Source organism: Coffea arabica, chromosome 3c, assembly GCF_036785885.1.
Source record: "Coffea arabica cultivar ET-39 chromosome 3c, Coffea Arabica ET-39 HiFi, whole genome shotgun sequence".
Taxonomy (NCBI): domain Eukaryota; kingdom Viridiplantae; phylum Streptophyta; class Magnoliopsida; order Gentianales; family Rubiaceae; genus Coffea; species Coffea arabica.
In genome coordinates, this window is record NC_092314.1 from 31,065,063 (window position 1) to 31,076,906 (window position 11,844).

Below are 11,844 nucleotides of genomic sequence, written 5' to 3' on the forward strand. Positions count from 1 at the left end.
AATGCCTTTTCTTTTTTTTTTGACTCTAAGAACACACAATTACTCGGCTACTTGTGGGTAAAATTCCAGAATGTAATGTCAACCGAAACTTGCGCCCAAGGAAACCCTAGTTGCAAGTGAAACCCTAGCCGTCGCAAATTTTTTTTTTTTAATATTCAAACACAGCTCGGTTACACTTGAAAGCAGGCTTCAAGACAGAATCACACAACCAGGTAATGGACGAAGTGTATGCGAAGCAAAAGAAATCAAAGAACGACGCAACAAGAGCAAACAAAGGCGGACAGAATTTTTTTTTTTTTTTGTAATAACAATCGGACTTGACACAAAGAAAGACACGACCAGATTTGAAGACAAATACTAGAAACTTACGAAGAAAAGAAAAGGAGAAAAACAAAGAACCTCAACGGGATATACTTGATGTCGTCGACTAGCTCTGGATACCAACTGATGTGAGACGGATCTAGACGAACACCAAGTTGAGTGGATTTGCGGAACTTTGACCCTTCTAGAATCACGAGCCACGAACTAAGGAGATTCCTTAACCCACGACTAGCAAATTTAGTGAACCAAAAGTATAGATAGAAGAACGCCACAATCAAGGAGACTACTTGATTGATAAGTTCGATGAACAACTTGAGACTAATGCTCAAGTATTCAAAGGAAATTCTCTTGAGGCAAGAGAGAGTGAAATAACTCACATATATTTTATAAAATCTGAACTGTCTTTAATGAATGAAAACCTAGGCTATATATAGCCTTACATGACTCAAACCCTAGAAGGTCCAATGGACGACCTTGCCCTTCATTAAGGGTAAAATATCTAACAACTAATTGGCTAAATTAAGACTCTAAAATTCGGCCAAAGTGAAGTGGAAATTGACCGAAATTATTAATGCTAACAAAAACTAATAATGGTAACGAAAACCCTAATTAGCAATCTAGCACTTAGCAATCTAGAACTCTGTGGACTAGTCTTCACTTGGGTCTTCCGTTTGAAGGAAAGTGTATAGAGTAGTTTCTCTATTATGTAACCCTTCAATGGACCTCAAGTCATCACCAACTCGTTCTTGAATCGTGCAAACAAGAGCTTGAAGTGATTCTTGAATTCTCCTAGCACGCGCTCTTGTAATTGGACCATTGGGTATTTGCATGACTTGAGCACTAGAAGTTTGAGCAGCCTTGAGCCCCTCCTCATTATTTGTTGCGAGTTCTAGTGCATATACTGTGTGCATGAGTGTGTAAGAGATAGAAGTTAGTGTTCAAATACTACCGCAAGCCAGCCTAACTTCTAGAGAAGAAGAGGATTGTCAAGAACCAAAGTTAGAAGACTAGAATTAAGAATTAAATGAGAGAGAGAGAGAGAGAGAGAGAGAGAGAGAGAGATTAGGAGGAGGAAAAGAGAAAGGCAAAATAAAGAAGATAAATAAGTGAGAGAATTTGCATTTCACTAAAACTGATCAATGATTATAATTGAGTAGTACAAACACTATTTATAAAATTACTCAATACATCTCAGCCATCCGATCCTCTAGAATTAACTACCTAACTAATTAGGATCATGACAATATCCCTCTCTTAAAAAAACCCTAGTCCCCAAGGATTGAGATCAGGAATGATACTACATAGCTTGGCCTTTAAAAGAATATGACCAAAGGAGTAGCCTATATCAATTTGTTTTCGAAGTCTTGAGGTCAATTTTGGAAGTTGCAACCTAGTAGATATTCCCATCCTCCCGGATCCTGTGAAATTCTCTCTTCCAAAAGTTTGTAGCCTTGAATTGAAGCCCCTATTGCAGGCCTAGTTCTTGCAATTATCAAAATCTTAGACATACCACAAACTTCTATGAAAATATCTTGTCCTTGTTCAATTACAACTTTAACATAGTCTACCTCCACTTGATTAGTGAAACAAGTATCTAAATGTTTAGGAGACTTGATCTAAAATGAGAACCCAATTGCATCTTTACAATCAAGTGCAACTCAATAATTTGAATATCTTGAAACCTTGCAACCAAGTGTATACTGATGCAAACCAAAAATTTGCTATTTCCATGAGGATATTCCCACTTTCATTTCTTCCCGAAGATTAATCCCTCTAGAGTCAGCGTCAACAAGAGCCTGATAGGGTGTATGTTGTTGGTATATTTATGATTATTTTCCCCTTGATTGTAGTCAAATACTGTTTTAATTGATTGATTCTATTTATATTGGACATTTGGTGCTAATCGTAGGGAGGTGCAGCAAAAAGTGATAAAAGAGGTAATTTTTCAAGAATTGCTATCAAATCCAGAGAAGCCAGAATTTATGCACGTGATAGTTTCCCAATTCAAGTTAAAGTCTTAAGGAGCATATTTCCAAATACAATTGGGAAATGATTTAGATTGTTAGGGAATTAACTTAGGAAAATTAGGAAGTTTCTTTTACTTTGAAAGCTACAAAATAGGAGATAATAAAGGTTGACTATTGGTACTTGGAAACGGCAACGATTCTGATTAGTTAGAGGAGCCTTTGATAAACTACTAGTTTCGGCACAAAGACGGAACCACATGGGCTTTCCTCTTTGTTTTCTTTTCTTTGCTTTTCTATCGTGGAACTTCATGCAACTTTCATTCGCGAAATTGCATGGGTTACTCTCAATGGAGAGTAACTAATTTCTTTTTCCAGTCAAGGAGTAACAAAGGATTTGATTCATCTACATCTATGAGACCTAATTATTTTATTAATTTCTGTTATTCATTAGTATTCGTATGTTTTCTGATTTAATTTCTCATGGATGTTTTATTGTTTGAATATTGGGACCTGGTATTTAATTCAACTTAACAAACTAATGCCAGTTAAATCTGAAATTGTTTAATTGTCTTAAATTAGTGGCAATTAATGTGATTGGTTTCATGTTAGGAAAATATGTGATCTAATTTAAATAAGTATTGGTAGTGTGTTTATTAATTAGAACAGGGTTTTTCTAGTTCCTAATGCAATCCAGGGATTAAATACTACGAGTATACCTAGAATTGCTTCTTGATTAGGGAAGTTGTTAAATGACGTACCTTAACTATCAAAACGGTAAGGAAAAGTTGGCTGTTTATCGTGTGTATGACAACTATAACCTGTTTATTAACAAATAAATAAAATAATTCTCGCATTGATGAACAGTTATATGAACCACTTTCGAAGTTATATGCTTGGCTAGACCTTCATTATTCCTGATTTAAATATAATTTACTTCTACTTAGGTATTTTTATTTCTGTTGAGTAGTTATTTTTAATTTTAATTCTCTAAAACCTCCCTAATTGGTTTTGCTTGGAAAGAAACGAATTTTTGTCAATCTCTATGAGACGACGACCCTGTGACGCCTCTACTTCTCCCAAGGGCAAACCCAAGGGTATCCGCGAGACGCCTGCCCAACTCTCGCTAGAACTCGGTACAAATTCAATTCAAACTTAAGAATAACCAATCGATACTAAAAGTCGAAGATATAAAGGAAGGTCAATTCCGTAATAATCGTTCAAGTCTTACATCATAAGTTACCAAAATATACATTCCCAAAATATACAGTTTCCAAAAGTTGTCTAAACAAATACATTCAAAATTCTAGTCAAAAGGGCCATCAAGTCGACCTTTCCATAATTTCCTCCATTTCGGCTCCTGTTAAGGAAAATAAAACTAATGGGATGAATTGACGCTCAGTGAGGCCAAGAAAATCATGCAAGCAGGTAATTCAAGTAGCAATAAAACTGGTACGAGAGATAAAACTATAACATTCAAGTAATTCCCGATTATTCACAAAACACATTCAAGAAGGAAATGGGAGCTCTTAGGAGCTCATTTCAACTTGCTTTGCCAAAATCCAATCCAATAGTCCGTAGAACTTTACTTATTCCTTTATGATTCTGAGTCGAATGAGAGGTACCTCCCACCCGAATCAGTGTGGTACATACTATCGCTCAGTGGTCGATGAGACATCGCTCCAATCGACTTATGCTTTGCTTATAGTTCTGAGTCGAATGAGAGGTACCTCCCACCTAAATTGGTGTGGTACATACTATCGCCCAATAGTCGATGAGACATCGCTTCAATCGGCTTAGGATGGTTTATGGTTTTGAGACGACATGAGAGGTACCTCCCACCCGGATCGGTGTAGTACATGCTATCGCTCAGAGAACCGATCATTTATTTAGGGTTTTGAGCCGACATGAGAGGTACCTCCCACCCGAATCGGTGTGGTACATGCTATCGCTCAGAAACTCGATTATACGATTATAATTATAAGGGTTGATGACATTCAGTCCAATCGACAAATACCATTATAGGCTGATGAGCTCACTCCAATCGACAGTCATACAGTTTAATTATGAATCGAGGAGATTCACTCCAACGACATATACAGCCATAGCATATAATGCAATTCAATTCAGGCAATTCAATTACAATTCATTTTATTGAGAACGCATTCGATAAAGTACACCCTCGACTTAGCAGTTATAAACCATCCATTTCATAATTAGCAATTCACATAAATTCCAAATATTCATGCACTTGACACTCACCAATTGAAACAAGAGAGTAAGTGCGTAAACAAGTCTTTAGGTGTTCCCCTCGAGGTCCTCTTAAAGGACTCCTTGAGCACCTGAGCAAACTATACTTGTCTATTACACACTATCACTTAAAATCCCTAATTTTCAAGGATGATTGCACTCTTGTACAATCTAAGAAAACGTCACGAAAATGAGTCTTAATTTCTTATAAATCGAGACTCAAAAGTGGGGTTTAAATATACAAGAAAAATCCAATTTTCATCTTTGAAATCGTTGGACGGAAACGAGTAGGTATAAATCATATTTTTGCAAATGAATGATTAAAGATGGACTGTAAAAGCCACGTCACAATCCGACCAAGAATTAGCCGAATATCCGGTCGAATTGTCGGCCGGATTCAAGCCAGTGAGGATCCAAAATTTTTCAATTTTTACCACCAATCCAGCCACTTATTTGGCCAAGAACTGGCCGAATATACGGCCAGATTCTTTGAAATTGTTCCCGCACGAAAATTTTTCAAAAGGTCAAGAATTATTGAATTTAGGGGCATTCTTGGTAAAATCATAACTCACTCTTTGAAAGTCCAAAATTGGAAAATTTGGTACCGTTGAAACTACTTCCAAAGAACTAAAAGTTCCTAGAAAACACTTTTCCATGATTTCAAATGGATGACATTCAAAATGTGGCTCAAATTGGCTATTTTGGAATGCCAAGACAGATTTGGCCTGATTTTCGGCAAAATTTGGAAATTCAGCAAAATTCATACAATGCGAACTAACCTCTGAAATTTAGAACTCAATTAGAGTTACAATCAAAGTTTTCAACACAACAAGAGGAACAAGAATTGGAGTTTTGAGCACCAAGATATTGTGGCTCAAAGTCACTGAAATTTCCTCCTCAAACAGGGTTTTCCAGGTTTAAAGATTGAGTTTTGGTACTTTTGTTGAGCATATAAATGAACTTAGAATGGCACCAAAGTTAGCAGTATTACACTACCATCTAAGGGCTATTCCTCTGTAAATTTTCATGCAAAAACTCGCACGGGAAGTCAGTTAACAATCTATTGAAGTTTCAAGAATTTCCAAGGCAAATCTGCCTTGTACTTTAGTTTTCCTTTTCTCAAATATTTGGCCAATGAACATTCCTCAAACACGATTCATTTATAAGAACAAAGTCTAGGAAACATCCAAAATACATTTGATAGGTGATTAACACCAAGGTTTTCGAATAACAAGTCCCAAATCAAGATTAGCTATAGATTAGTCCAGAATTAGGGTTTTCTTTCATGAAGACAGTTCTGAAATTCGGCCACATCTCACTCAACTCAACTCGGAATTGAGCGTGGTTAGTGGTGTTGAAAACTACATTCATAAGGCTATAATTTCTTAGAAATAATCATTTTAAAATTCTGTCCACAACTAGCTCATAATTGAGTATCAAGTTGCAGCTCAGAATAGAGGTTCTAGTACAGACGAGAAACAGAATAGGCAACTTTACAAAGTTGGTACGGCACACTCAGGTGGAATCATGGCATGCATTTTATACCATTGGAAAATTGGAAATGTCTAGTTTCTATTTCCGCAAACGACACTCGATTTTGATGTCGGAGTAAAAAGTTATGGTCGAAACAAAAAACACTGCCAAAGCACTCTGGACACCCATTTCCAGATTTGGCAAATTTTCGAAATCTCAACATTCACTCATCCAAATCACGTAAATTTTTTAGGAAACTTTATACACAATCTATATTACACATTTACATCAAAAACAAGTCAATTGGACCATAAGAAAGTACACCAAAGTGCACGGCAATGGCAGGGGCAGAAACGATAAAAATTTCCTTTTCACTTCCTTTAAGCTATCTTTCACAAAACAACTTATTTTCACTAGATTAAACACTAATCCAACATAAATAACATCAAATCCCATCAAATCAGTTCATCAAGCCAATGTGGGTTTTCATAGAGCCCACTCACAAGATTTCTAACAATATAAAGCTACCCATGTGAATCTATGAGCTCATAAGTGTAATATAACTTTCATAAATCAAGAATTAAGAGATTAATCGTTCTATACCTTCTTAGATGATTAAGGTAGAAAATTTCGGTCAATTTAAGCTCAAGAAAAACTGTGAGATGAAGCTTCTTTCCTAACTTAGCTTGATCACCAAGTGATTTGCAAGTTATGTGTAAATTTTGAGATGATTTGGGTGAGTTTTGAGTGATGAAATGAAGAAGAATTTTGGTGGTTTCTTCCTCCTTGTTGGTCGGCTATCTTGAGTGAAGAGAGAGAGAGAGTTGTGCTGAAAATGAAACTAATGAGGAGGGGCTCAAGGCTGCTCAAACTTCTAGTGCTCAAGTCATGCAAATACCCAATGGTCCAATTACAAGAGCGCGTGCTAGGAGAATTCAAGAATCACTTCAAGCTCTTGTTTGCACGATTCAAGAACGAGTTGGTGATGACTTGAGGTCCATTGAAGGGTTACATAATGGAGAAACTACTCTATACACATTCCTTCAAACGGAAGACCCAAGTGAAGACTAGTCCACAGAGTTCTAGATTGCTAAGTGCTAGATTGCTAATTAGGGTTTTCGTTACCATTATTAGTTTTTGTTAGCATTAATAATTTCGGTCAATTTTCACTTCACTTTGGCCGAATTTTAGAGTCTTAATTTAGCCAATTAGTTGTTAGATATTTTACCCTTAATGAAGGGCAAGGTCGTCCATTGGACCTTCTAGGGTTTGAGTCATGTAAGGCTATATATAGCCTAGGTTTTCATTCATTAAAGACAATTCAGATTTTATAACATATTCGTGAGTTTATTCACTCTCTCTTGCTTCAAGAGAATTTCCTTTAAATACTTGAGAATTAATCTCAAGTAGTTCATCGAACTTATCAATCAAGTAGTCTCCTTGATTGTGGCGTTCTTCTAAATATACTTTGGTTCACTAAACTGGCTAGTCTTGGGTTAAGGATTCTCCTTAGTTCGTGGCTCGTGATTATAGAAGGGTCAAAGTTCCGCAAATCCACTCAACTTGGTGTTCGTCTAGATCCGCCTCACATCAGAAACTTCCTTGAGAAGCTTAAGTGTGTGGTTCAAATTGTCTCAAAAATCCACTCTATCCTCGCGCGTAGACATGCGCGTTTCGTGCTCAATTCCTTTCGAGTTTGTTTCACTTGTGCACTAAACCTCTAATGCACTTCCATTCATATTATTATTATTCACTCTTAATGGTCTAAAAATAAAGGTCTGAAGTCCCTCAATTAATCGCGCACGCGAAAATGCATACCTCCGATTTGTGCGCGATAAAGTGAAATTTTCAAGAAATTCTTATAATGATAGTATCACTAACTAATAATTGAACACTTAAACATAAAAATACCTATTTGTACAAGTCTCCAATTTTTCAAGTTTATTGTAACTTCGAATCGATTATTGTCTCCAAACGCGCATCCACTATTCACTCTAAACGAGCTTTAAAAAATTTAAATTTTGTAACAAGCCATTTTAAAAATATAAGCAAGTCATAGTTCCAAACAATTGGGTCAAAATAAAATATTCGAAGCAAACGGGTAAATAAATATTTAAATAAGCTAGTAATAGGAATTTAAAATAAAGAGAATTTGCGAATCCTCATAGACCCTACTCACCATTATATGCAAATTTTTATTTTTCTTGTGTAGGTTTTTATTATTACAGAGGTTCGACACCTGTCAAAGCCAACGACTTAATCTTCCTCATCTCAAATTGGTTTCTATTGGGATAAATAGGCACCCAAGCTCCTACCAGAGTTATGTTGAGGGATTGCTTAAAGTTTAAAGCATACTTCACACCCAAGCCCGATTCTTCTGCCCTCCATTTCGGTTGTCTTTGAGTAATCAAGTCTCCAGTTGGGTGACCACTATTATCAATATTTTTGTAGGAAGCCAAAGCCTTTCCATACTGTACAAGACAATTTGCCATTAGAAAATTTAGGCTCAAAGACTTTGAAAAAAAACTCAACCTGAGAATCCGCTATATCATCATTCTCCATATCCATCATAGACTTCCTTGATTCCTTATTGAGAAAAATTTTATCAATGTAGCTCCTTCTATGTACATGAGAGTTGGCCCACCCAGCAATAAGGAAATTTGACCTAACAATTTTTTTTTTTTTTGGAATTTTGTCGTCCCTTATGGACGTATAATAAATAAACCCTTAAACTATTATGGAATTTGACTATATTTTGTTATCTCAAGCAACCTTTTCTTGAATTTGGCAACATCTGAAACTTTTTCAATTTTCGTAGGTAAGGCATCATCTAGTTTTGAAAGTTTATGGGTACTTTTAACCTTACGAGTGAGTACGGATTGAGCTCTCTAAGTCAAGAATGACCCTAAATGGATGCCAAAAGGCAAAGAAGACAACTATTCCTCTGAATAAGGAAAAGCTAAATTGTCATCACGAAGGCCATTAAAGCTCCTTATTCACGAAAATTGCATATTGCACTAGTTGTCTTCAGTTAGATTCCTCTCCATAACTGGGGAAGATTTTCCCTCAATTACATCTAAATAAATGTAATTTTTGAAAAATAAAAGCATCCATATTATATTCTCCAGTTGGTTAAAGTATATACAAAAGTTGAAATAAAATTGATTAAATTTTACTATTGGATCAAATTTTACAATTTTCACAGCAATTTTGACCTATTTTGTACTATCAAAATATCTTGTACAAATTGAATTATAAAATATTCATAAATGAGCTTAATTTTTGAGTATGTTGATATACTTGTAGAAATAAAATTATTGACACAAACAGATTATTGTGAGAAAATTTACTTGTATAAATATAAAAAATAGATAAATGAAGAGAAAAATAAAAAATATATAAATGGAGAGAAAAGTAATAGAGAAGATCTCATCCCCAATTTTCTCATATAGGAGTTTATTATAGTCTATACTCCATAGTACAACACCAACTATATACAACTGCAATACAACCCTCCATCATCACAGGCTTTGTGGTGGGCTGTTTTATTTCAACTCTTTAAGGGGTTGATATCCATCCTTTTTTTTTTTTTTTAATTTCCTGTCACCTTCACCTAGAATTCTTAAGTCTAACACGCTTGATTTTGTTTGCAAAATATTTGGCTTGACTAATTACGCAGCCGTTTTTTGATCATCCCTTTGGTGTATCAGCCATTTCGCAAAAGCGTCCAGGGTTTTCATATCAGATCTGTAATGTTTCTGAGTGAATTCAAGCAGCTCTGACCATGTAAAATCTGGAAACATCCTTGGATTATCAAAAGATACCAATTCTTCCGGGGGGCTTACAACCTTATCCATTTTGGGACACAGGAAAAATGCAATAGATTTTCTTGGAGTTCGAGAGTTCACAATAGCCCTATGCAAGCAACTTTTGTAGATTCCATTTGAAAGAGCCTGAAAGACATTAGTCTCCAATAAGTTTTTCAGTCCCGAATTAACAAACCGAACATTTTGAGCAAAATGAACATTTTTTTTCATAAACAAACAAGAATTCTGAAAATAACAATATAAGATAACAAACTTATTCTATTTCATTTTTTTTCTTTTTCAAAATGATCTTTTGAAGAAATCAAACAATCAAAATAAGATTTGGAGCAAAGCAGTAGATTAGACAAAGAAAGAGCTAATTACAGTGACACCAAGGATTACTATACTATAACTCACCATGAATGTGTCGCCAATATTGACAACGAAAGCCTCAGGGTTAGGAGGAACAGAGTGCCATTTTCCATTGACATACACTTCAAGGCCTCCAACATGATCCTGATGAAGAATTGTTAAGGATGTAGGGTCGGTATGAGGACCTGTTCCAAGAGTTAGATCAGGTTTTTGGCATGGAGGATAGTAGTTTAATCTCATTATTGAATCATTTCTTGTAAAGAATTCTCTGAAATGTTTCGCTTTTACTCCAAGACTGGTTCCCAGAAGCTCCATAATTTTAAGAGATAGACTGCTCATGGCTTCACTGTACTTTTGGAACACCTTCCTAAAGACAAAGACAAGAAAAAGCAATGCATCATCAAAAGTAGGAAAGCAAAAAAAAAAGCTTTTATTGTACTAAGAAGAAAAATAACTAGTGGCATGTATGCAATTTTATACCCAGATTCTCTAAAATCTTCACCCATTGCATCCAAGAAGTAGCTTTCAACAATGTTAAGGGCTTGTTGACCATCATCACAATATCGAAACGAGAGCGTTTCTTTCCATGGAAGTTTGGAGGAGAACCTATTAGTGAAGCTGCTAGCATAACCACAATGATCCCCAAGTTTTCTCTGGACTCTTTGTTTTTCTTGTAGTGGCCTGTCAAAGAAGAAATCCAAGCACTTGTGGGCTTCTTTTAGGAGTTGCAAGTCCATCCCATGATTAATGACAAGAAAGAAACCATGTTCAAGACATGCCTGCTTTACTAGCTTAGTTGTGGTGGAGAGAGCGACAGGGTCCCCAGAGAGGAAGCCATTCAAATCTATACAAGGCACATGAAGCACTGGGGGAGGTTCAGGACAAGGCTTTTCCTCATCAGGCCATATGAACTCATAGGGAATGTCGGATTGGTTTTGGAGAAAAGATGCGTCAAAGACAAGTGACTTTTGTTCACCTTTGGCTTCATTTGTTGCTGGAGATGATGATAACTGATTTTTAGCACTAGGCATTGCCAAGTTAATATATTTGATTTTGGCAATTGATAGTTGGTGTTGCCTCTGTATATGTATGTATATATATAAGTTGATGGTAGGTGGAGAAGGCAATGTTACCATAACCATTCATCCATCCATATCTTTAGCTAATACACGGAGATGGATAAGTAATAATAACTAATACGGATATCTATGGAAAGAAAATCTGGATTTCAATGCATGGTTGAATCATTTTGTTATTTTTTTAGTACAAAAATTTTGGGTGGATTCGACTTTGGTCACCATCACAGGTTAGAACATGCCCTTTACTCTATCCATGAGTAAATATTTCAAAGTTGCCTTATTAGACCGTACAACTTTCTTAGTATATCTAGATAATATAGGTAGGAGTATAAACTGAAATACTCTGGAGCTACAAAAATAGTGAAGTTGTTAGCAGCTTATAAAAACATTCCCCCTAGACTAGTTATAGGGATTCTTACAGGTCATCCACCAACATTAGGGATGAACAAAGGGGGATGGATAAGGGCATCTGCCTCCTCAACAGTTTTCAAAATATTAAAATCCTCCCTATGATTTTAGTTGTCAAACTAGAATTATATTGCTTTGGTCCACCTAAGCATAATTACTAGTAGTTGTTTT

The 11,844-nt window shown here is 35.8% G+C and overlaps 1 protein-coding gene across 1 annotated transcript; it reads right to left on the reverse strand.

The window, feature by feature from the left end:
- Positions 1-9,423: 9,423 nt before the first annotated feature.
- Positions 9,424-11,456, reverse strand: LOC113733708 (gibberellin 20 oxidase 1-D-like). Its single transcript, XM_027259898.2, has 3 exons — positions 10,667-11,456; positions 10,232-10,553; positions 9,424-9,961 (listed from the first exon to the last, which is right to left on the reverse strand). Exons 1-3 carry the CDS (start codon positions 11,326-11,328, stop codon positions 9,680-9,682), a joined length of 1,266 nt encoding a protein of 421 aa, XP_027115699.2. The 5' UTR covers positions 11,329-11,456; the 3' UTR covers positions 9,424-9,679.
- Between the last annotated feature and the right edge of the window lie 388 nt (positions 11,457-11,844).

Bases quoted from the DNA above. Each gene is read 5' to 3' on its own strand.
- LOC113733708 (XM_027259898.2), bottom strand. From the start codon at position 11,328: ATGGTTATGGTAACATTGCCTTCTCCACCTACCATCAACTTATATATA. The intron at 10,554-10,666 runs GTATAAAATTGC...CTTTGTCTTTAG, and splicing joins GAAGATTTTAGAGAATCTGG to GAAGGTGTTCCAAAAGTACA. The intron at 9,962-10,231 runs GTGAGTTATAGT...AATGTCTTTCAG, and splicing joins ATATTGGCGACACATTCATG to GCTCTTTCAAATGGAATCTA.